Genomic DNA, 23,116 nt, shown 5'->3' with positions numbered 1-23,116 from the left:
CTTCCCAACTCTCTGTTCTGTAGGTGCACGAGTGCATCCCCAAATGGACTGAAGACAAACATGTGACCCAACATCATCCAGACTTCTGTCACACCACTCACAGCTTTCTGCAGGTGTGCTATGATGCCCCAGATTCTCCTCAGGCTGGTGTGTTTGAGGTGCAGGTGTTCGATCCTTCCAAGAACCTTCGCATCCTATTGAGCGTAAAGAGCACAGACACCGGTGCTACTCTGATCAAGAAATGCCTGGAGCAGAGGCCTGATTTGGGGAAACTCTGAACCTTGTCTACAACGGCAAACCAGTTTCACAGTGTAAGAGCCTGGGAGAGCTGGGAGTGAAGTCTGGGGCCATGTTCCTCACCTACCAGAGATGCATTGGAGGATAAGATCCCTGCTATTACACTCCTGCCTTTAATCAGATCATTCATTCACCGTCTAATCACATCTGATTCCACTGTTCTCTCGCAAACACCTTTTAATTAACAAACTACACAAATCATAACATCTACTGTCATCTGTAGCATTTCAGCTGTAATCAGTTCATTACTGAACATCTCATTTACTATTTAAAATAAAAGCCTTTATTCTATGAACTTCGTTCTGTGGTTATTCCTGTTTTATTTTTTAACTATATATCATATGCTTCAGAAGTTTTAATGAACATTATTAAGAGTCTGGACATAAAGAAAAGTCCCACCTGAATATAATTGAATAAAAACATAGCAGCTCCATCAGATACTGACTGCAGTCATGAAGGTGTTTCAGCAGTAAAAGTTAAACCCGAATTGATGCAGTGAGAAGCTTCTTATTACACGACCACGTGGGTAAAACATCTGCTGTGGTTCCTCGGTTTCAGAAAGATCAAATAATTGTCCTGCACCAAGCAAAGAAATAAAAAAGACAGATGAAACTACTGATGTCGGGTTAAGAAAAGCGTTATTACAGACTGGAAGGATCCTGGTGAACATCATCTCCCAGGAAGGAACACGGTCGGAAAAAAGTCTCGGATGTTTATCATCATTGATCAGTTCAAGTTGGTTGAAATCGAATGGTAGAAAAATGCTGAACTTTTAATAATTCCCCACACACACACACACACGCACACAAAACGTGAAGACGTGTAGCTTTTCATCACTGTTTACTTACCTATAAATCACATGACTGCAGATAAAGGAAGTACAAGGACTGAGCGTGCGACTCGTGGGGCTTTCAACAGAAAGTGAAAGAACAATGTTTTGTTTTTGTGAGATGAAAAATGAAAACCGCAGAGGAAAATACCTCACACACACACACACACACACATATACACACAATCAATTTATTTACAATACACATTTTGTGTGTGTGTGTGTGGACTCTATAAAACAAAGTGAAATTCATCCCAGGCTTTAAAGTCTTTATTTTATTGTCCCTCTTTGGGCTTTTTGATGGTGGGCGGGGTTTTCTGCAGCGCCGGCAGCGTATCTCTCTTCTCGATCTTCCTCAGCTGTTTCTTCTTCATGCGCTTCAGTTTGGTCGTGTTGCGAATCTGAAAGAGAAGAATCAGGACGTGATGGAAACCCAATGATCTAGTTCTGGTCTCTACAATTGACAACTTATATGCATATGTTCATATATTGTACAATATATTAGACATCTATTTACAGATATCACAATTTCCTGGTTGGGGGGGGGTGTTGTTTGTTTGTTTTCTACACACTTGCGGAATGATTCCGCATGAGATGTTCCTGGCCTGTATTAAAAGAATGGCACGTTTTGGATTCACACACTCATATTCAGTGATGTGGACACTGTGGGGACCGGGCTACATAGTCCCCACTTTTTTTAAGTATGTATCGGATCCTGTTGAAGACGTTACTCTCTTCTCAGCTTTAGTTTCTTCTCTCGCTGTGCCACCAGGAATTTTTTACGTCTGCTGGAATCCGTTCTTTTACAATTCCAACCCTCATTTGATTTTTGAAGGGCCTCTGGTTTCTCTCCGTGTTGTTTTGCATGCATCGCTTTTATGATGACGTTGCGAGTACCGTTTCCTCCTGCTGATGCGTCTGTGCAGATTTGTGCTCGTGCAGAGCAGATCAGTGCACCACTACTGCATCGACTAAACCCTCCTGTGGCTCCGTGCCGTCGGAAAATAAATCAAAATTCTCACCACTTGAACAATCTCTGCTTTCTTCTCGTTTTCTGCTCTTCTCCTCTGATTCTCTTCCTGTCTCTTCCTTCTCTCCTGTAAAACATTTGGTTGCATTTTTTTGAGAACATCTAAAATACAAACATGTGTACACAGTGCCACCTTGTGGTAGGGTTCACTAAAAGCAATCACAATCCTGTTGCACATTATGGATTAAATGAACGTTATCTGTAATTTATTTATTCTCTCTCACACACACACACACACACACACACACACACACACCTCCTTCTCTCTGGCTTTGTTGTTTTTCAGCTGTTGGTGGTACTGCTTGACCATCTCCTTCTCCCTCTTGGCCTCCATCTTCTTCTGCCAGGAGCTGCGCAGAGGTTTATCACGCAACAGAGCAGAGAACCTGTAAAACACACACACAGACACAGACACAGATCAGAGCATGCAGTGAGGAAGATGATAATGATGAATATTATGATAATGTTGAGGAGGATGAGTATAAGGATAAAATGATGAGGATGAGGGTAAGGAGGGTGATAATGTTGATGATGATAATATGGACGATGATGAGCAGGAGGACGAAGATGATGAGTATGTACAGTACAGACCAAAAGTTTGGACACACCTTCTCATTTAAAGAGTTTACTTTATTTTCATGACTATGAAAATTGTAGAGTCACACTGAAGGCATCAAAACTATGAATTAACACATGTGGAATTATATATGGAATTATATACATAACAAAAAAGTGTGAAACAACTGAAAAATGTCATATTGTAGGTTCTTCAAAGTAGCCACCTTTTGCTTTGATTACTGCTTTGCACACTCTTGGCATTCTCTTGATGAGCTTCAAGAGGTAGTCACCTGAAATGGTCTTCCAACAGTCTTGAAGGAGTTCCCCGAGAGATGCTTGGCACTTGTTGGCCCTTTTGCCTTCACTCTGCGGTCCAGCTCACCCCAAACCATCTCGATTGGGTTTAGGTCCGGTGACTGTGGAGGCCAGGTCATCTGGCGCAGCACCCCATCACTCTCCTTCTTGGTCAAATAGCCCTTACACAGCCTGGAGGTGTGTTTGGGGTCATTGTCCTGTTAAAAAAAAAGATGGTCCAACTAAACGCAAACCGGATGGAATAGCATGCCGCTGCAAGATGCTGTGGTAGCCATGCTGGTTCAGTATGCCTTCAATTTTGAATAAATCCCCAACAGTGTCAGCAGCAAAGCACCCCCACACCATCACACCTCCTCCTCCATGCTTCACGGTGGGAACCGGGCATGTAGAGTCCATCCGTTCACCTTTTCTGCGTCGCACAAAGACACAGTGGTTGGAACCAAAGATCTCATATTTGGACTCATCAGACCAAAGCACAGATATACACTGGTCTAATGTCCATTCCTTGTGTTCTTTAGCCCAAACAAGTCTCTTCTGCTTGTTGCCTTTCTTTAGCAGTGGTTTCCTAGCAGATATTCTACCATGAAGGCCTGATTCACACAGTCTCCTCTTAACAGTTGTTGTAGAGATGTGTCTGCTGCTAGAACTCTGTGTGCCATTGACCTGGTCTCTAATCTGAGCTGCTGTTAACCTGCGATTTCTGAGGCTGGTGACTCGGATGAACTTCTCCTCCGCAGCAGAGGTGACTCTTGGTCTTCCTTTCCTGGGGCGGTCCGCATGTGAGCCAGTTTCTTTGTAGCGCTTGATGGTTTTTGTGACTGCACTTGGGGACACTTTCAAAGTTTTTCCAATCTTTCGGACTGACTGACCTTCTTAAAGTAATGATGGCCACTCGTTTTTCTGTACTTACCTGCTTTTTTCTTGCCATAATACAAATTCTAACAGTCTATTCTGTAGGACTATCAGCTGTGTATCCACCTGACTTCTGCACAACACAACTGATGGTCCCAACCCCATTTATAAGGCAAGAAATCACACTTATTAAACCTGACAGGGCACACCTGTGAAGTGAAGACCATTTCAGGTGACTACCTCTTGAAGCTCATCAAGAGAATGCCAAGAGTGTGCAAAGCAGTAATCAAAGCAAAAGGTGGCTACTTTGAAGAACCTAGAATATGACATTTTTCAGTTGTTTCACACTTTTTTGTTATGTATACAATTCCATATATAATTCCACATGTGTTAATTCATAGTTTTGATGCCTTCAGTGTGAATCTACAATTTTCATAGTCATGAAAATAAAGAAAACTCTTTGAATGAGAAGGTGTGTCCAAACTTTTGGCCTGTACTGTAAATGGTTATGTTGAAGATGATAAGGAGGATAAGGATGATGATGAGGAGTATGATGATAATGTTGGGTATAAGGATGATTGTGTTGAGGATGAAGATGAGGAGGAGAATAAGGATGATTATGATGAGGATGATAATGTTGATGGTGGTCATGTGGATGATGTATGGAAAATTGATTAAACTCTGACTAGAAAGACAAAGGCATTTAAAGCTGCAGGTAAATCCAACTAGTGTTAAATATCGTGATTTCAGAATCGAAAGAAAGAATCGCGATGATGTTTTACTCAGTTATCACACAGACCTGAGCTGCAGAGAGAGAGATCACGCGAGAGATCAAAGATGAAGAGTTGAAGTTGTGTGTGTGTGTGTGTGTGTGTGTGTATATACCTCTGTTTGTTCCGATCTTTCCACACCCGTCCGGATTTGGGTTTCCCCAGCGGGATCATGGTTCTGCTCGGGTTTTGAATCTGAACACTTCCGCTGATCGCTGTCGCAGCCTGGAGCTGCATCTCCTGATTAGTCGTCATGCTAATTTATCGTGGGGAGTGTATTTAAATAAACGAAACGAACCGAACCGTCCTCCCAAAGACACGTGTAGAGTTCCGTCTGTTTACTCAACGTGGGGGGAAAAACGACGAAGAAGAATAAACCAGTAATAAAGTAAAGAAGTGCGCATGTCTCCACCCAGCGACCAGGAGCGCGCACTACACTCAACTGGCTTTTGATCACGTGATTTGTTCGAGCCGCACATCAACACGTGATTAAAGTTTACTTCCGCCTCGGGTTTTGCTCTGAAAGAGTGAAGGAGTGACAGATTCAGGGATTGATCACCGCAGGAAAGATGATTGTGTCCACAGCTGGAGTTTTCTTCTTCTTCACACTCATTCCCGTGTCCGTAAGTCTCTCTATACCACCCGGGGGCTTTCATTTACTCACTGCGCATGCGCGGAACACTTCCTTTTAAAGGCTTATTCAAATTTAGAAACATTTTCATCTGATAAACACGTGTTTTTAATTGAACTCAAACCGGAAAACGACGAGTTTATGGAATAATATTAAACTTTTTTTCTTTTTGTTGTCTCTTTTATGATTGCTCATGCTTCCTCTATAAAAACTTTATTTTGTTTTATTATTTGGGTTTAATTTTAAGTTGTGAACATTTTCTGTAAAAAAAAGAGTCATCATGTGATTAAAACCTGTCAGGTGTGTGTGTGTGTGTGTGTGTGTGTGTGTGTCACACTGATGTCCTGTGACTGGTCATGTGATCTCATATGACGTCATCCACTTTAGGATTTCAGTTCCCTTTTTTTTTTAAAAAAAGATATGACGTCATTAATTCATATTTAATAACTCATGATTTGTGTAGCAGGAGTTTAGTCTCAGCGCATCACTATATTAATTCTGCATATCATTCATTTGCAATAAATCTGAATTTTTTTATATTATTTAAATTTAGTGTTCAGCATGATGATGTTTCATTACTGAATTCAGCATGAAAAAAAAAAAAAAATGTAAATAAAAAAAAAAAGTCTCCTGGTTTTAAAGAAATTCATAACGACGTATTTTATTAGAATAAATCCGACCCTTTATTTTCCCCCTGATGACATGTTCTTCCCCCTGGTGTGTGTGTCAGCTTTCCTCAGCAGCTCCCAGTTTCACAGTGGATTATAAAAACAACAGCTTCCTGAAGGATGGAGAATATTTCCGCTACATCTCCGGGAGCATTCACTACAGCAGGATCCCCAGGTTCTACTGGAAAGACCGGCTGCTGAAGATGTACATGGCTGGACTCGATGCCGTCCAGACGTATGCCATCTCCATCTCTTTCACACACACACACACACACACACACACACACACACACACACAGCGTGTTAAACCCCCGACCTCCTTCCCACAGATACATCCCCTGGAGCTTCCACGAGTCCGTGCCCGGAGTGTACGACTTCAGCGGAGACCGAGATCTGGAATATTTCCTCCAGCTGTGTCACGACATCGGCCTGCTGGTCATCCTCAGACCCGGACCCTACATCTGTGCTGAGTGGGACCTGGTCAGGCCTGGTTTTTTTAATAATTATATTAATAATACTAATTTTTTTTTATCACTAATTTATTAAATTCATCGAATTATCAATGTTTCTTCAGGCAATTAGTTGAAGAAGAATTAATATTCATTTCTTCGTAGGTATTTTTTCAATAAAAAAAATCAATTTAAAATGTAAAATTCAACAATAAATGTACTCATTTGTTAAATTGAATAAATCAATTATTGTGTGTGTGTAGATAATTGTGTGCACACACTTTATAGCTTTGTGTGAACTCTCTTTAATAATGTAGAATATTCCTATGTCTCATTTGAATATTCATCAATGAATAATTGACGTAACGAATATTAAAATGCAGAACTACGAAATACCAAAGTTGGCCACATGAAATCGAATCTAATCTAATCGGACATTTTATAACAGAGTGTCGGTTAATTGGTGTCGCCCCCTGCCTGTGTGCGCTGGTGTTGACATGCAGTGGTGATTCCTTCTACATGAGATTTTGGTGTGTTTTGGTTATTAAAGGGCGGCCTGCCTGCATGGTTACTGAAGAAGAAAGACATCGTCCTCCGCACAGCAGATCCAGGTTAAACCCCGCCCCCGGTTTCTGAATAAACGCAGTGTGTTTGAAGAACAGGTTGCTGAGGTGATGATAAATGATTTCAGATTATTTAGCGGCGGTGGATAAATGGATGGGGAAGCTCTTACCCATGATGAAGCGTCACCTCTATCAGAACGGGGGGCCGATCATCACAGTGCAGGTGAGACCCGCGTGAATTCATCCATTTAGATTTGGGTTTTCGGGTAAAATTCTATGTCGAAAAGGTTCGGTGCTGAAATACCAAACGGAAATACGGAGTGAGGAGAAGATGCTTCTGGATAAAGGTGATTCCATACAACGAGCTCTGAACCCTGGTGTGGTGATGAAGTGTGTGTTGGTGTGGATCAGGTGGAGAACGAGTACGGGAGCTATTTCGCGTGTGATTTCGATTACCTGCGTCACCTGGTCAAACTCTTCCGCTCGCACCTGGGGGACGACGTGGTTCTGTTCAGCACTGACGGACCCGGACTCGGTTACCTCAAGTGTGGAGCTCTGCAGGGGGTCTACGCCACTGTCGACTTCGGGCCTGGTGAGAACACACGCTCTCACACACACACACACACTCACTCACACACACACACACATTTTTAGTTTTGTGGTTTAAAGGACAACATAGGTTTTAAATGTGTGTGTGTGTGTGTGTGTGTGTGTGTGTGTGTGTGTGTGCAGGCGGAAACGTGACAAAAGCTTTTGAAGCTCAGAGATACGCTGAACCTCGTGGGCCACTGGTAAGAAAATATAATGTGGTAGAACTGATGGAATGTATGGAATGCGTGTGTGTAAACGTGTGTGTGTGTGTGTGTGCAGGTGAATTCGGAGTACTACACTGGCTGGCTGGATCACTGGGGAGAACCTCATTCTGTCGTCTCTACCAACGCTGTGGTCAAGACCCTCGAGGAGATCCTGGACCTCGGCGCAAACGTCAACATGTGAGACGAAGAAATACAGTAAATATTAATCATCATCATCATCATGTTGGGTCTCTGTGTACTGATGAAGCTGTGGTGGTGTTTTTCTTGTGAAAGGTACATGTTTATCGGAGGAACCACGTTTGGGTATTGGAACGGTGAGTTGTGTGACCACACACACACACACCCACACACACACACACATTTTAGATGGAAGAAATTCTCCTTTTCCTTATGTGTGTGTGTGTGTGTGTGTGTGTGTGTGTGTGTGTGTGTGTGTTGTATATGGTATGCCAGGTGCAAACACTCCGTTTGCTCCTCAGCCCACCAGCTACGACTTCGATGCTCCTCTGACGGAGGCTGGAGATCTCACGCAAAAATACTTCGCCATCCGCAAAGTCATTAAGAAGGTGTGAAGGATCCTGGACCAGGAGACACACTGGGTTTCCATGAATATAAAGCTTACAGTGTGTGTGTGTGTGTGTGTGTGTGTGTGTGTGTGTGTGTGTGTGTTATATACAGTATAAGAAGATACCAGGTGGAGTTTTACCGCCGTCGACGCCCAAGTTTGCATACGGAAAAGTGCAAATGAAGAAAGTAAAGCTTTTTTTTGTGCGTTACCATGACTACAGCACTGTCTAGACAACAAAGCTTTTTAACTCTGTGTGTGTGTGTGTGTGTGTGTGTGTGTGTGTGTGTGTGTGTGTGTGTGTGTGTGTGTGTGTGTGTGTAGTTAAAGACCGTATCAGAATCTCTGGAGATTCTCTCAGTTTCTGGTCCTGTGAAAACTCTTTATCCTCTCAGCTTCATCGACCTCAATCAGGTAAATCACTTACAGCTTCAGCCTCCGGATTTTGTTTTTATTGTTTGTTTTAATGTTTGTTTGTGTTTGTTTGTATATTTTGTTTGTATGTTAGAATGTTTGTCATTGTACATTATTTTTGTTTCTATATTTCTTTGTGTGTTTGTATATTTGATTATTTGTATGTTTTAGTTTGTTTGTGTGTTAAAATGTTTATTGTTTGTTTGTATGTTTTCGTTTGTTTGTTTGTATATTTTGTTTGTATGTTTTCATTTGTTTGTTTGTAATTGTTTGTTTCTATGTTTGTTTGAATGCTTATTTGTTTGTATGTTAGAATTTTGTCAGTATGTGTGCATGTTTGTTTGTTTGTATATTTGATTGTGTGGCTGTATGTTTGTATGTTAGTATTTTTGTCTATATGTTTGTTTGCTTGCTTGCTTGTATATTTGAATCTTTGTTTGTTTGTATATTTGATTGTCAGATTGTTTGTTTGTTTTCCACCCGTATTCCAGACTCCCGCTCTCTACTGCGCTCACGTGTAAATCGCTTATTAACTGCAGCGTTGTTGATGTTTTTCAGCAATTCGGGTTTGTTTTGTATCAGACGTCACTTCCTGTGGACTGTTTAAAGCCGACTCCTCTCTCATCTCCGCTGAACGGAGTTCATGACCGAGCGTACGTCTCAGTGGGCGGAGTAAGAACACCTTCACTACACCACATCGAAGCTGTGCATGCGCCACTTATTCCCTTACACGCAGCTGGAAGTGTGTGTGTGTGTGTGTGTGTGTGTGTGTGCGTGCGCGTGTGTGTAGGTGGCTGTAGGAATACTGGAGAGAAACAAGTGTATCAGTATTAATATAACTGGGAGAGCTGGGAGCAGTCTGGATGTGCTGGTGGAGAGCATGGGCCGAATTAATTACGGAAAAAACCTCAACGACTTCAAGGTACTGCAGAGATTCTCCTTTAATCTTTAGTAGATTTACAGAATGAATGACTCAAATCAATAACATGATCATTTACACAATGACATGATGAGTTACATAATCAATAACAGTCAATTACACAATCAGCTACATGATCAATAACCTGATTGGTTTGTGTTCCTGTTTAACTGCTCCCTCTTGTGGTGTTGTTGCAGGGTCTGGTGACGAACCTCACACTGGGAGCAGACGTTCTGACCAACTGGACAATATTCAGTCTCAGTATAGATGAAGTAGTGAGGGAGGGGCTACTGTGGGACACGTCCTCTCAACAGGACAGTGGCCCCACCCACATCCTAGCCCCGCCTACCTCGCTGTCTCTGCCTACGTTTTACGGTGGAACCTTGAAGATTCCTGACCAAATCCCAGACCTGCCGCAGGACACGTACATTCAGTTTCCAGGCTGGAGCAAGGTGTGTGTGCGTGTGTGTGCATGTGTGTGCGTGTGTGTGCTTGTGTGTGCATGCGTGTGTGTGTGCGTGTGTGTGTGTGTGTGTGTGTGTGTTATTTGGTTATAACGTTGTCCTGATGGTGGTTGTTTCAGGGTCAGGTGTGGATAAACGGGGTGAATTTGGGTCGCTACTGGCCGTCTCGTGGTCCTCAGGTCACTCTGTTCGTCCCTGCGTCTGTCCTCAGCACCGAGGCCCCCAATAACATCACGCTTCTGGAGCTGGAGACGTGTCAATGCACACGGGGAGAGTGTGTGGTCCAGTTCACACACACACCGATCCTCAACTTCACCGTTACACACATCAAACCTCACAGCAGGGGGCAAACATTCATCACACCATGAACACGCAATACACACACATGCAATACACACACAAACACACACACACACACACACACACACACACACATACACCATGAACACTCAATACACACACACATACACACACACATACACACACACACCAAACCCCACAGCAGGGCGCAAACACTCATCACACCATGAACACGCAATACACACACACACATACACACACACAATACACACCATGAACACTCAATATACACACACCATAAAAACGCACACACACACACACACACACTACTGACTGTATTAGAGATGATGTATAGTGTGATCATTACAATCTGAACGTGTGTGTGTGTGTGTGTGTGTGTGTGTGTGTGTGTGTGTGTGTGTGTGTGTGTTGGTGGTGGGGGGGGGGTTTATGGATATCTGATTATTTACTCTGGGATTTTATAATAAATAATTATTTTTCTTACTGCTGGGAATACTGTGGAATACTGTGGAATATTGTGAAGGAAACTATCACATGCTGCTTTCTAATAAAACCTGATTCCAATAAAACTCACTGTGGGGTAAAAACTGAGGCTTCAGTTTTATTTTATTTTTCTATTAAAGAAATAAGAATTAAACAGTGGTGTAGACGTTTTGGGCAGGTGTCAAGAAATGCTGTAAAAAAAACAAAAAAAACAACCTGGTGCTGGATATTACAGTAGCACAGTGGTGGAGGTGGAGGAGGAGGAGGAGGAGGAGGAGGTGGAGGTGGAGGTGAACGTCCTGGAAAGAGATTATATTCAGAGATCAGATCAGATTTAGTCTGATTCAAATAAATAATGAGAGAAAAAAGGGTAATTTTCTTTCAATAGCCAACCTAAAGATTTGTGTTTGTAGCTTAATTTACTTTTTATTGTTATGTTTCAATTTATTTGAATGTAATAAATATTTTTGTTTATTTACAGCTTTTTATTTATTAATTTATTTATAGCTTAATTTACTTAAGTTGTAGTTTTTTTTTAATGTAATAAATATAGTTTTATTTATTTATTTATAGCTTGTTATTAATGTATAGCTTAATTTACTTATTATTGTGTTGTTTTAATGTATTCAAATGTAATAACTATAGTTGTATTTATTAATAGCTTAATTTAATTATTTGTAGTTGAATTTACTTATGTTGTAGTTTATTTAAATTTAATAAATATTTTTATTTATAGATTTTTATTTATTTATTTGTAGATAAATGTAATTGTTTATAGCTGAATTTAGTTTATTCAAATTTAATAAATACAGTATAGTTTTTATTTATTTATTTATTTCTTATTTATATTCATTAATTTATGTTTATTTATTTATTTATTTATTTATTTTTGTTTGTTTGTTTATTTTTATTTTTATTTATTTCCCTCTCCATCACATGTTGGTGTATTCAGGCTCTAGTACAAATAGACCCTCGGATAGATATGTAGTGCACTACGGTGGGTGTGGCCGCCGGTACACTCTGCCCCAGTGTAGTGTATTAATGTAGGGAGCATGGAGCGGTTTGGGACGCAGCCCGAGGACCAGTGTGGTCAGAGTGAAACCGGAACAAGAGCGACAGTAACCTCGGGGCTCGGAGGTGAGTTCTGTTTTCTGTGATATAAACACAGATATGTGTGTGTGTGTGTGTGTGTGTGAGTGAGAGAGAGAGAGTGAGTGTGTGATCATAATAATTATTATAATAATAAAATAATGATCTTTATATTAAAGTGTGTGAGATTTGAGCTCTAATTACAGACCAGTCGGCTAGTCATCAGTGTAGCTCGTTAGCCTAGCCTAGCTTTAACCCTGTAAACACGGCCGTGTGGATGAGACAGATTTTATCATTAATAATAAAATAACATATTAGTAAATACAATATTAGTAAATAAATCCTCTCATTCTCACTGTGATTCAGGAATACATGAGCATAAAGCGTCATCTGACTCCCTCACCCTGTTTCAGGAGGTTCATTGTAATATATAAGTTATATAAGTTTATTATATATATTAAAATAATCCTGATTTACTCGGAACTGCATTATTTTTTTTATAAATCGTCCTTTTCCACAACAAAAAAACAATAATTAATCATGTATAAACCTTTACTTCAACAGGGTTTGAGGAGGAATTTTGGGGCAGAGTCCCAAACGCAGCCATGTTTGAAAATATAGTGCCCTACGTCACGGTTTAAATATGTGCAGAGTAGTGAACTCGGGGAGTGATGAGGCTGGTATTTGGGATCGAGCCCTGGTGCTTTTTTTGTAAATGATGTACCATATGATTGGACTGAAGATCAATAAAAAGAATTAGCTTTACATGATATTTATGAGTAAATAATTCATAAATAATTATATGATTTATTTGAATCATGATGTTGCACTGTATCAGATGATGATTATGATGATGATGTGTGTGTGTGTGTGTGTGTGTATGTGTGTGTACAGGAGTGTAAAGATGGTGGATAACCGCTACGCCACGGCATTAGTGATCGGCTCGGTGCTCAGCCTCTTGGCCAGCGTGTACCTCTCAGTGGCGGTGGGAACGCAGCACTGGTACCAGTACCGCAGTCCGCCGCCCAGCAACGACGCCAACAACGGGTCAGAACTGCAGCAACTGAAAGAAGACTTCAGGAAAGAGGACGCGGATGATATATTATACGGCCGGGCTCTGATCAACCTCAACGGCTCGCTGGGGCTGTGGTGGCGCTGCATCCTCGTGCCTACTCGGTCAGGTGTGTGTGGTATTAAAGCGGCTGTATGCAAGATATTAAAGCAGCTGTATGGGAGATATTAAAGCGGCGGTATGTGAGATATTAAAGCGGCGGTATGGGAGATATTAAAGCGGCTGTATGGGAGATATTAAAGCGGCGGTATGCGAGATATTAAAGCGGCGGTATGCGAGATAATAAAGCGGCGGTATGGGAGATATTAAAGCGGCTGTATGGGAGGTATTAAAGCGGCGGTATGCGAGATATTAAAGCGGCGGTATGGGAGATATTAAATCGGCTGTATGGGAGATATTAAAGCGGCGGTATGCGAGATATTAAAGCGGCGGTATGCGAGATATTAAAGCGGCGGTATGGGAGATATTAAAGCAGCTGTCTGGCTCTCCTTGTGTTTGTGTTCAGAGCATGGCATGGTGTTCATTTACAAACTCCTGGTCCAGGTGTTCAGAAAAAGGCTGAAGTTTGACCCTGGGTCATTTCAGGACCAGAAAAGAGGAACTGCGCAGATTGATTTTTAACTTCATTGTGGTTCGACATTTTGTGATTGTGAGCGGTCTAGAGACTGTTTAGAGAATCACAGACTGCCGCTTTAATTTCATCTCTCTTTCTCTTTCTCTCTTTCTCTCTTTTTGTGTAGAAACACAGAGGGAACATCTACACATGGTGTCTGAATGTAAGGCCTTCACTTTACCTCAGCAGTTTGAAACCAAGTACAGAAACGTGACTGGAAGCATAGAGGAGGAGGAGGAGGATTACCTGCGCACAGGTACGAGGTTTATGATGATTGTAGAGGGTTATAGATGTTCCCTCAGTGTGTAACGTGTGTGTGTGTGTGTGTGTGTTTATGTGTGTGTGTGTTTCAGTTCTGTGGCGTTGTCGCTTCATCTTCCCACTGGTGTCTTTGAGTCTGGTGTTTTTGGCAGCACTGGTCGGAGTGTGTGCATGTCTGTGTCGCAGCCTCACACCCACACTGTTTGTTGGATTATTGCACCTACTGGCAGGTAAAGACACACACACACACACACACACACACACACACACACACACACACACACACACAGTAAGTAAGTAAGTAAGTAAGTAAAGTGATGGTTCTGGCTCCGCCCCCTGCAGGTCTGTGTTCTTTGGCGACAGTGTGCTGCTTCCTGGCGGGACAGGACCTGCTTCACAAAGTTCTGGACCCGCCCGGGGACGTCCACTTGTCTCTGGGCTGGTCTCTGTACCTGGCCCTGATCTCCTCCCCTCTGCAGATGATGGCTGCCGCTCTGTTCACGTGGGCCGCCAGGAGCCACCGCAAGAACTACACTCGCATGACTGCGTACAGGGTCGCGTAACACGCGCAGCGTTACAACGCAACCGCACAACACACACACAATTCAGCTGGGAATCACACACTCCATACACAACTCACCTGAGGAGGTCATCTAAAGAGTCAACGATGTGGTCGCCTGAGGAGTCGCCTGAGGTTTCACTTTAGGGGGTTCCCTGAGGAGTCGCCTGAGGGGGTCTCCTGAGGAGTCTCCTTAGGTGTCACTTTAGGGGGGTTCCCTAACGAGTCGCCTGAGGGGTCACCTGAGGGGTTACTTTAGGGAGTTCCCCTGAGGAGTCACCTAAGGTGTCACTTGAGGAGTCACCTAAGGTGTCACTTGAGGAGTCGCCTAAGGGGTCACCTGAGGGCTACCTATAGGGGTCACCTGAGGAGTCGCCTGAGAACCCTAGGAGTCAATTTTAGAATTAGAGTAACTAATTAGTGACTAATTACTGAGGCTTAATAACGTGTTATAATCTCCTCATTACCATTACCACTTATTTACTACTAAATATGAGTCACGCTGCCGAGTCCAAACGTCTGAGCTTCCTGCACAACATCCATCACGAATAATCCACTCATCATCATCTGCTCATAAACGTCATAAATTTATATGTGTACCTGAATATTTTACTATTTCTAGGATAAATTTCAGAAGAACTGAGGTTTTCTTTTTTTTCATTTGAGTCTCATTGGACACTTTTCTGGCTCCTCCCCCGCCCCGGCATCGCCCTCAAAACCGACTGCAGTTCTTTAGTAATAGTTTCTCTATCGGGTTATAAGATGAAAAAACTAGGGTTTACTGTAAAATTGAAGAAGATAAGATGATTTTGTTTGTTTGTTTTTTAGACGTCAGAGGAATTGTGGGCGTGGCACATAACAAGAACCGATCCGATTGGCCGTCGCTGGCAGTTTCATTCGCATTCACTTTTAAATAGTTTTTTTTTTTACTCTAATTTTCTATCGCTTCATAAGTCTTAATAATACTATTATTACTATAGATAATGATTTTCCTCGCTGCCGTGGTGACAAAGTTTTGGCACTCCAGTTTTACAGATTAACATTGAGCTGAATCGTTCGTTTCCTGTGTATTAGTTTTGGAATGTAATCGTTTGTTTTGTCTACTCGATTCCGGTGTGTTTAATGTATACGTGTTATTTGTGTGTAAATCGGTTCGTACACTGAGCTGAACGGCGTTTTAACCACTGACGCCTTTCTCCGGCGTTCCCGCTCAAAATATAACCGCGCCTTCGAACCCGAATCACCGCCGGAGTGTGAATATTTATATATTTATAGATCCGAGATGATTTTTTTTCTTTTCTTCATTAGCATCATGTGACCGATCTTTCAGACTGTATGAAGCACACGTCAAGCCAAGTTTGATCAGATACGTCTCAGTCAGGAGGAGACACCAGGACAGTCCACTGGGAAATTGTAATGCTGTCCACATCACCGTCTGTGTCCTTTTTATATGTATTTTTATACTCCTGCGTTTCATACGTGTGAACGCAATAAAGTTCTCTCCGGTGGAATGTGAATTTTGGGGATTTATTTCTGTTTATTCGTAACTTCCGGACTGGGAGCGGAAACCTGCCGAGCTCCAGAAACCCTCGCCATCTGTTTTGGGTGAATGTTTTGAGCTCTCGATGTTCTCTAATGTTCTTTTGGTTCACGATACGGATTACAATCCACAATCCATTGCAGAGATCCGAGCTCCCAGGTTTATTTAGTTTATCCAGTGAAAGTTTGCGGACACCTCAGCATGAGATCGGGAATCTTTTCGAACATCTCGCAACCCAATTTAGTCTCCATTCACTGTTCGGATAAAGCTCCACTCTTCCAGGAAGATGTTCCACAAGATTGCGGGGAGATTTGCGCGAGATTCATTCATCCACAAGGGTTTTAGTAAAGTCAGGAACTGAACCGGCGGTATCTTCTGTAGGAACCCTCTAGAAACTCAAGGGCAGGCGCAATCTCGGGCCTGAGCATCCACTCACTGTGAAGGTGTGGTGACGTTTGCGCTGCACCACGTCATTTCGAACATTTCATTTCCAGTTAGTAGCAACATGATTGGAAAATGTAGCTAATAAGTGCAGGATTCTTACGGTATGTGGAAGGTTTAATTCCCCACGTGGGTGAGTTCTTCTGGGCTCAGGCCAAAATCGTGCCTACTGAGCTTCTGAGAAGGGTTTTTCGCCCAGCTGAAATAAGTTCAGGTGAAGATTTGAACATTCTGCATTTCACCTACACTGCTGATTTCTGAGGTGAAGACATACCTGCTCAGGTGCTTCAATAAGAAAATCCTCTCTGGACATGAAGGTGAGTTTAAACTAAGAACTCGCTGCTGGGTGGAGCTCAGAACAGACCACAAGGCTTGGCAGGAGGTCATGGTTTTAGAAGTAGAATGTTTATTTTCTGATATTTATTCATTCATTTATTCATACATTCCTGCGGACATAAACATTTTTTAGTGCAACTGTAAAATATATATTAAATGCATATAGTTTACTTTTTCAAAATAAATTTTTTTTTCATCGAGGTAACAATCATTATTGGATCATATTTTAATCGATTTTACGATTTTTATTTTTTTATACCTGAGGCTGTGCTTTATAAGAAAAAAATGGAAAGATTAGGTTTGGTGTTGTGCCGATTTCCTTCAGTTCTTCTCTCCGTCCGTGTCGGCTCGTATACTCGGGATGCTCATGGTCTTCTTCAGAGCCAGATGGAAGGCGATTCCCTTCTCGTAGTACGCGGCCTCATTAATGAACAGAGGATGGAGAGGTTGTTCTTCTTCATAGTTTAGTGTTTCTCCGGAGAACGTCAGGAACATGGGATCTCCACGCTGGAGGAGGCAGAAGTCTTGATCCTGAAGGATTCATTCACATTTTAGGCTATTTTGTGGTTATCGGGGGTCAAAATTCTGTTCATGTTTTTTTGGTATTTTTCCGCTGCAGTTCAGCGTTCAACCACACGGGGTATTTAGTCTTTATTTACCATCATAAAAGAAATTTCACTCTGTGCACAAACATTACACTGATCTCAGCTTTGGGATGTGGGAGGAAAACAAATCCTGCAGTCTAGTGTGAGTCTCGAGTTCCTGAACCCATGCTGTGAATTTGAGGGATATCTGAATGATATTCTTAAAGCTGAATTAGTGTGATGAACCCCAAACATCTTTCTGAATCCTGACAGCTTCATCAGATCTTTAAAGTATCAGTTCTGATGTTGAAGTGACTCAAAAATAACCCCTTCAGACCAGTGTATTTTACCCCCCAGGCAACAGTTTGCTACAGATACAGTGTGCGAGCTCTGACTAGTGCGAGCTCTGACCGTTTAATCACAGGTCGTGAAAATGCTGACTTGTTTGGACTCCTTAAAGTGGCCGAAGAGCAATCTGATTGGTTAACACTTCAAGTTGTATACTAAAACCACAAGTCAGTGATTCTGAGAGAGTTTGCTGACCTGCTGGCCCCGATGGCCCTCCACTGCATTTGACATATTGACAATAGAAACTTATTGGAATGAAAATTGGAATCAAAAACAACATTACAGTCTGATCCGCTCCTGCTGTGAAGGTCTAGTCATTATATCAGATGCGTTTATGAAGAAACGTGGTTTGTCATACCTGGAGTTGTGGATGGATGGCAGCTGTTGGTTGTCCAGTGGTAGCGTCTCTGGGGAAATCCATACTCTTCTGTATTAAATAGGCCTCCACTTCCCCTCCTTTAATGACTTTCCCTTACAAAAGGTAAACGTTTTTATTGTGATTAGATTTATATTATTTTATAAACCCAGAATATTATTATATCAGGAAGGAGACTCCTTCTAGTATGTTCGTTCATAACCCAAATCATTTACGATGCAGTATCTTATAGTAGGTTTAACCTTTTAAGAAATCCAAAACACCTCATATAATTATAGTTTAAAGCATGGGTCTTTCCCCATGGGCGGTACTGCAGGGCTGCCGTTAATTCATTTCGAATCAAATAAGGTTTTTTATTATTATTATTATTAAATTAAAAAAACATCAAAGATAAATGATTTAATTTGAAAAATAGAATAATAAATGTTTTAAAAAAAATTTTTTTATAATTTTTTAAGGTTTTAACAAAGATTAAAAAATATATAAAAATATACAGACAATGATGCACATCCTCTAATTGTCCTAGCATAGTATAACTAGCATAATATGATTGGTTTCTATTAATATCATTGGCTGTGTTTGACACATTTTGTGTCAGAGGGTCCCTGCCCCATGTCTCTATCATCTAAGGGGTCCTTGAGCTGAAAAATTTTGAAGACCCCTGGTTTTAAATATTGGGCCCAACGCGTATAATTCAAACTGCATCCGATTCCTGATACAACAGTTGTCCATTGCCAGGAGCCAAAAGAGTAATATTTTGCCAATCATTAGCTTGCTGGCAGAAATCACACGTCTTCAGTTTATAGCTTTCATGCGATCAACTAAGCCCCAGCCGTTGGAACGCATTCGGAGAGAAAAATGCGATCAAAGATCTCAGATCCGTCATACCTGAGTTAAAGATTTCAGTCCATTCCAGAATGGCGTCCACAGCCTGTTTCATGAAGTTGAAGACATCTGCTCTAACGATGCCTTGAGGCTGTGGCCCGGCTTCTAAAGCTGAAGATCGACACAATAAACAAAACCCCAACATAAAAAGAAGAACAGGATATTTACTAGAATGCAAACATCTGGACCTGCTCGGTGGAACACACACTTACAGATGCCGTACTTGGCAACGGACTCCAGGGAGTAGGCTTCACAAGGAGGAACATTAATCAGCACCAGTCTCACAGGCGTGCTGGTGATTGTTGCCTGTTGCACATAATATTGCAACATTTCAGTGCTAAAGAAAAGACGAAAAACATCTGCCAAGCAATAAACAAGCATCATTAGATACCTGCAAGTGTTTAAAGACGTGAAGGCCGATCCAGTTGCTCCATGAGTAGGAGATGATGGTGAGGCCCATGTTCGCCGTGGTGTTATGGAGGTCGCAGATAATATCTACAGCAGCATCTGATCCTTTCGGACCCAACAGAGAGTTTAACTCCTGAGCTCTTTGGATCTCATACGGAGTGTCCTCAGTGATCGGGCAACTGTGAAAGAGAAAGACGTTATAGATCTTTTCAATGATCAGCAGTGTTATGCAAAGAATGCTGGGATGCCACCCTGACCTGAGGGTGTCTTTGGTAAAGCAGCGGTTCAGGTCTTTGTCCATGTATCTTCTACACTCTTTGGCAGCACGTGGGTTGGACAACACCGTCGTGAACGCGACAGACCTCCCGGCATCACCTTTCTCTTTCTTCCGTCTTTCCAACTCTGGCACCAGGAAAACCCCCGTCATCTCGTTTCCATGCGTCCCGCCACAAATCGCTACGCGCCGCAGAACGGGGAAAGGGATCTGCTCCATCTAATGGGAAAACCAATGGAGAAATACTGCACCAAGTAATGCAAGATCGAGGCAAACTATACACAACGCAGCGCAACAAAACAAATCACGGACCGACAATAACGTGCCACATGCATGTCTGCAGGACCCCCTGTGCAGCAACATGCAGCTAACATACACAAAGTGTGTAGCTTCTGTTAGTGCAGTCAGAAGAAACTACGTTTTATTTGTTAGATGTCAGTTTGTACAATAAAAGTCTTCTAGTTCACTAGATTTGGGTCATGAATGAAGAAAATCAAGTCCTTAGTGTTTATTGGCTCCAGTTTCTGAGATTCAGCTTCAGGTAAAAATTGCATCAAAATAATTTAAAATTAGAAATGGGGGGTCTGTTACTGGGTTGGTCCCGTTATTGCGTAGCTTCCCAGACTATCCATTTCGAAATTAAGCCTATTAAATATAATGTGCAGATTTGAGGATTATTGGACATAATTCTGAGGATGGAGCCACCAGGAAGGAGGAAAATGGAAAGACCAAGGAGGAGGTTTATGGATGTGGTGAAGAAAGAAATGCAGGTAGTTGGTTTGAAAGATGCAGATGTAGAGGACAGGAAGTGTATGGAGACGGATGATTCGCTGTGGCGCCCCCTAATGGGAGAAGCTGAATAAAGGACAAGGTTCCAAAAAAAAAGACCAATAAATTACATTTGGGTGATAATCTTTAAATGTAATGAACTTCCATATGGTACCATTTTATTGTTTTAAGATCATCAGACTGAAATGAAAATGTGTAGATTAGTGTGATGTGAATATTTAAATATATTAGCATGAGGTATTTTTTTATAAAACAATAAATAATAATACAGAAGACGGAGGTGTACAAGTAAAGATGAGTAGCGTGCGAAAGTAATGAGTGCAATGGGGATTGGTAACAAAACATGTTTTATCAGATTCCCTGAGAGGGAACGAAGCAAAGCCGAACCCTGAACATGCAAACCATGTGGCGTAATAGTTAACGATTTAACTCGAAGTTAAAGTTTAGTCGAGTCACCGGACTCGCTCAATTATTATATTCTTCCATTTATTCGTTCGTTCGTGTGAGCTGAAATCTGAAATCCAGAGAGTCTGCGTTATTACCTAACAATAATAATAATTGATTTTATTTACCTTTCAGAGCACTCAAGGACACGGTGCAGTAGATTGAAAAACACAGCAAAAACTACTTTTAACTGTTAAAGTGAATCAGAACAGTTTTGAGGGACGATTTAAAAGTGCTCCGACTGCCACAATCTCGTATTGATTGTGGAAAGAAAGTCCACACATGAGGAGCAGCCCAGCTAAATGCCCTAAACCCCATAGCGACTAAAACTGGAAGAAGGTACATTGAAGGAAACAGATGAGGAAGGTCTGAGAGTGTGTAGGTATGAAACAAATCAGAGATGTATGAAGGTTCAAAATTATGAAGTGCATTGAAAGTGAGAATCTTTTAGTCTTTTTGAAATTTAACAGGAAGCCAGTGTAGATGATAAAGAACACCAGAGGAGGTTCTAGTGTTAGGTGTCTAGTGTCTAGCTGAGTTCTGGATCCGTTTATGCAGGAGATTGTGAGGAAATCCCAACAGAAGAGCGTTACAATAAATCAATGTGAAACAAACAACACATTCAGAAGAAACACCAAACCCACAAACCCTGGGAAATCACGAGGAAGCGAAAGTAAATCAAACAGTAATCAAACGTCTCACCATTTACTCTTCACAGAGAACTTCTTCTCCTGCTGCTCCAACGTGCAGAAGACCTCTGAACTCAACTTACACATGAAGTGTGAGGCAACAGCAAAGGTACACGTTTACCCAGGACTGCATCCGTTTACGCACATACACATGCACACACACACACACACACACACACACACACACACACACAGAACACAAACATGTTTAAAGCACTCCAGTGCATGTTTTAACCTGCTACATTGATCCGGCATGTGTGACACACACACACACACACACACACACACACACACACACACACACACACACACACACTCCCACTCTTTTGCAACAAAACCAGGGTCTTACATTCCTGCCCTGTTTTCTTCTTTGATCTTCTTCTCCTCCACCCGGTTTTAGATTTCACTCGATGCCAGAAGCTGCTGCTTCAGACTGACCTGAGACCAGTTTTTTAGTGTGTGTGTGTATGAAGAAATCGCCAGTCAGCACAAAGTACTACAATATGCTGAATCATCTCCACCTCCTGCAGGGAGAAGAAAAAGAAGATGAAGAAAGAGATAGAGTGTGTAAGAGAGAGATAGAGAAGGAGAGAGAGAGAGAGAGGGAGAGAGAAAGAGGTTGGTGGTGGGAGGAAAAGAAAGAGTGAGAATGAACGAAAGAAGGAGGGAGAGAGAGAGAGGTGATTGGAAAATATATTTATGATCTTGTTTAACCAGATTATACAGTATTAGACCTGAATTATAAACCAGAGAATTCTGAGGAAACCACGTTCTCATGATCTCCTGCATGATCCCTCACCTGTCCACCAGAGGGCACAAGCACGACACCTTTTTTAGAATCAGACAGAGACTCAGAACCGGTTTTATTGCCGGGTGTGGTCACTTAAAACTCCAATTCCATAAGAGTTGGGGGGCGTTGTGTAAAATGTAAATAAAACAGAATGCAATGATTTGCAAATCACACAAATCAATACTTTTATTCATAAAAGAGTATGGAAAATATATTGAATGTGTAAACTGAGGACCAGTTTAAAGAAAAAATAAGATCATTTTCAATTTGATGGCTGAACACATCTAAAAAAAAGTTGGTACAGGGCAACAAAAGTCTAAATTAAACAGTGAAAGAAACATTTTGTGGTAACTATCGAGGTTAATTGACAGCAGGACAGTAAGATGATTGGGAATAAATATTGTATCTTAGAGAGCAAAGTCTCTTAGACGTAAAGATTAGCAGAGCTTCACCAATCTGTGAAAGACTGTGTGTACAAACTGTGAAACAATTTCAGAATAATGTTCCTCAACATTGCAAAACAATTGAATATCTCATCATTTACAGAACATAATATCATCAAAAATGTCAAAGAATCTCGAGAAATTGTGCACAGTGGGTGAAAATCAACATTGGATTGTCATTATCTTCAGGCCCTTAGGGGCCACTGCTTTTAAAACACTTCTGATTTTGGAA

The 23,116-nt window shown here is 41.6% G+C and overlaps 4 protein-coding genes across 4 annotated transcripts; 2 read left to right on the top strand and 2 right to left on the bottom strand.

Moving 5' to 3' along the window:
• Window positions 1–1,380: 1,380 nt before the first annotated feature.
• Window positions 1,381–5,025, bottom strand: ccdc86 (coiled-coil domain containing 86). Its single transcript, XM_046842481.1, has 4 exons — window positions 4,767–5,025; window positions 2,413–2,542; window positions 2,149–2,223; window positions 1,381–1,527 (listed from the first exon to the last, which is right to left on the bottom strand). The coding sequence occupies exons 1-4, from the start codon at window positions 4,904–4,906 to the stop codon at window positions 1,402–1,404; spliced, it is 471 nt and encodes a 156-aa protein (XP_046698437.1). The 5' UTR covers window positions 4,907–5,025; the 3' UTR covers window positions 1,381–1,401.
• Window positions 5,026–5,073: 48 nt separating this feature from the next.
• glb1 (galactosidase, beta 1) lies at window positions 5,074–11,051 on the top strand. The gene is made up of 16 exons (XM_046842471.1): window positions 5,074–5,274; window positions 6,013–6,185; window positions 6,280–6,430; window positions 6,950–7,010; window positions 7,091–7,185; window positions 7,374–7,554; window positions 7,695–7,753; window positions 7,833–7,954; window positions 8,051–8,091; window positions 8,231–8,343; window positions 8,456–8,530; window positions 8,667–8,756; window positions 9,315–9,428; window positions 9,547–9,678; window positions 9,873–10,127; window positions 10,259–11,051. The coding sequence occupies exons 1-16, from the start codon at window positions 5,221–5,223 to the stop codon at window positions 10,505–10,507; spliced, it is 1,965 nt and encodes a 654-aa protein (XP_046698427.1). The 5' UTR covers window positions 5,074–5,220; the 3' UTR covers window positions 10,508–11,051.
• Window positions 11,052–11,992: 941 nt separating this feature from the next.
• cldnd1b (claudin domain containing 1b) lies at window positions 11,993–16,054 on the top strand. The gene is made up of 5 exons (XM_046842477.1): window positions 11,993–12,080; window positions 12,927–13,213; window positions 13,845–13,973; window positions 14,071–14,208; window positions 14,321–16,054. Exons 2-5 carry the CDS (start codon window positions 12,937–12,939, stop codon window positions 14,539–14,541), a joined length of 765 nt encoding a protein of 254 aa, XP_046698433.1. The 5' UTR covers window positions 11,993–12,080; window positions 12,927–12,936; the 3' UTR covers window positions 14,542–16,054.
• Window positions 16,055–16,901: 847 nt separating this feature from the next.
• LOC124381101 (N-acyl-aromatic-L-amino acid amidohydrolase (carboxylate-forming) B-like) lies at window positions 16,902–22,203 on the bottom strand. Its single transcript, XM_046842476.1, has 8 exons — window positions 22,001–22,203; window positions 21,665–21,778; window positions 19,713–19,948; window positions 19,439–19,634; window positions 19,260–19,353; window positions 19,051–19,158; window positions 18,145–18,257; window positions 16,902–17,385 (listed from the first exon to the last, which is right to left on the bottom strand). Exons 2-8 carry the CDS (start codon window positions 21,665–21,667, stop codon window positions 17,176–17,178), a joined length of 960 nt encoding a protein of 319 aa, XP_046698432.1. The 5' UTR covers window positions 21,668–21,778; window positions 22,001–22,203; the 3' UTR covers window positions 16,902–17,175.
• Window positions 22,204–23,116: the final 913 nt, after the last annotated feature.

Source organism: Silurus meridionalis, chromosome 28 (genome assembly GCF_014805685.1).
Source record: "Silurus meridionalis isolate SWU-2019-XX chromosome 28, ASM1480568v1, whole genome shotgun sequence".
Lineage (NCBI taxonomy): Eukaryota > Metazoa > Chordata > Actinopteri > Siluriformes > Siluridae > Silurus > Silurus meridionalis.
This window is presented reverse-complemented; position numbering and strand designations above follow the sequence as displayed.

Excerpts from the sequence above, each read along its gene's own strand:
- ccdc86 (XM_046842481.1), bottom strand. The coding sequence starts at position 4,906 with ATGACGACTAATCAGGAGATGCAGCTCCAGGCTGCGACAGCGATCAGC. Across the intron at positions 2,543-4,766 it reads AAAGATCGGAACAAACAGAG|GTTCTCTGCTCTGTTGCGTG; the intron begins GTATATACACAC and ends TGTGTTTTACAG. Across the intron at positions 1,528-2,148 it reads AAGCAGAGATTGTTCAAGTG|ATTCGCAACACGACCAAACT; the intron begins GTGAGAATTTTG and ends CTTCTCTTTCAG.
- glb1 (XM_046842471.1), top strand. The coding sequence starts at position 5,221 with ATGATTGTGTCCACAGCTGGAGTTTTCTTCTTCTTCACACTCATTCCC. Across the intron at positions 7,555-7,694 it reads CACTGTCGACTTCGGGCCTG|GCGGAAACGTGACAAAAGCT; the intron begins GTGAGAACACAC and ends GTGTGTGTGCAG. Across the intron at positions 9,429-9,546 it reads CGTACGTCTCAGTGGGCGGA|GTGGCTGTAGGAATACTGGA; the intron begins GTAAGAACACCT and ends GCGTGTGTGTAG.
- cldnd1b (XM_046842477.1), top strand. The coding sequence starts at position 12,937 with ATGGTGGATAACCGCTACGCCACGGCATTAGTGATCGGCTCGGTGCTC. Across the intron at positions 13,214-13,844 it reads CCTCGTGCCTACTCGGTCAG|AAACACAGAGGGAACATCTA; the intron begins GTGTGTGTGGTA and ends CTTTTTGTGTAG. Across the intron at positions 13,974-14,070 it reads GGAGGATTACCTGCGCACAG|TTCTGTGGCGTTGTCGCTTC; the intron begins GTACGAGGTTTA and ends TGTGTGTTTCAG.
- LOC124381101 (XM_046842476.1), bottom strand. Across the intron at positions 19,635-19,712 it reads TTTACCAAAGACACCCTCAG|TTGCCCGATCACTGAGGACA; the intron begins GTCAGGGTGGCA and ends TCTCTTTCACAG. Across the intron at positions 18,258-19,050 it reads GACTGAAATCTTTAACTCAG|GGAAAGTCATTAAAGGAGGG; the intron begins GTATGACGGATC and ends ACCTTTTGTAAG.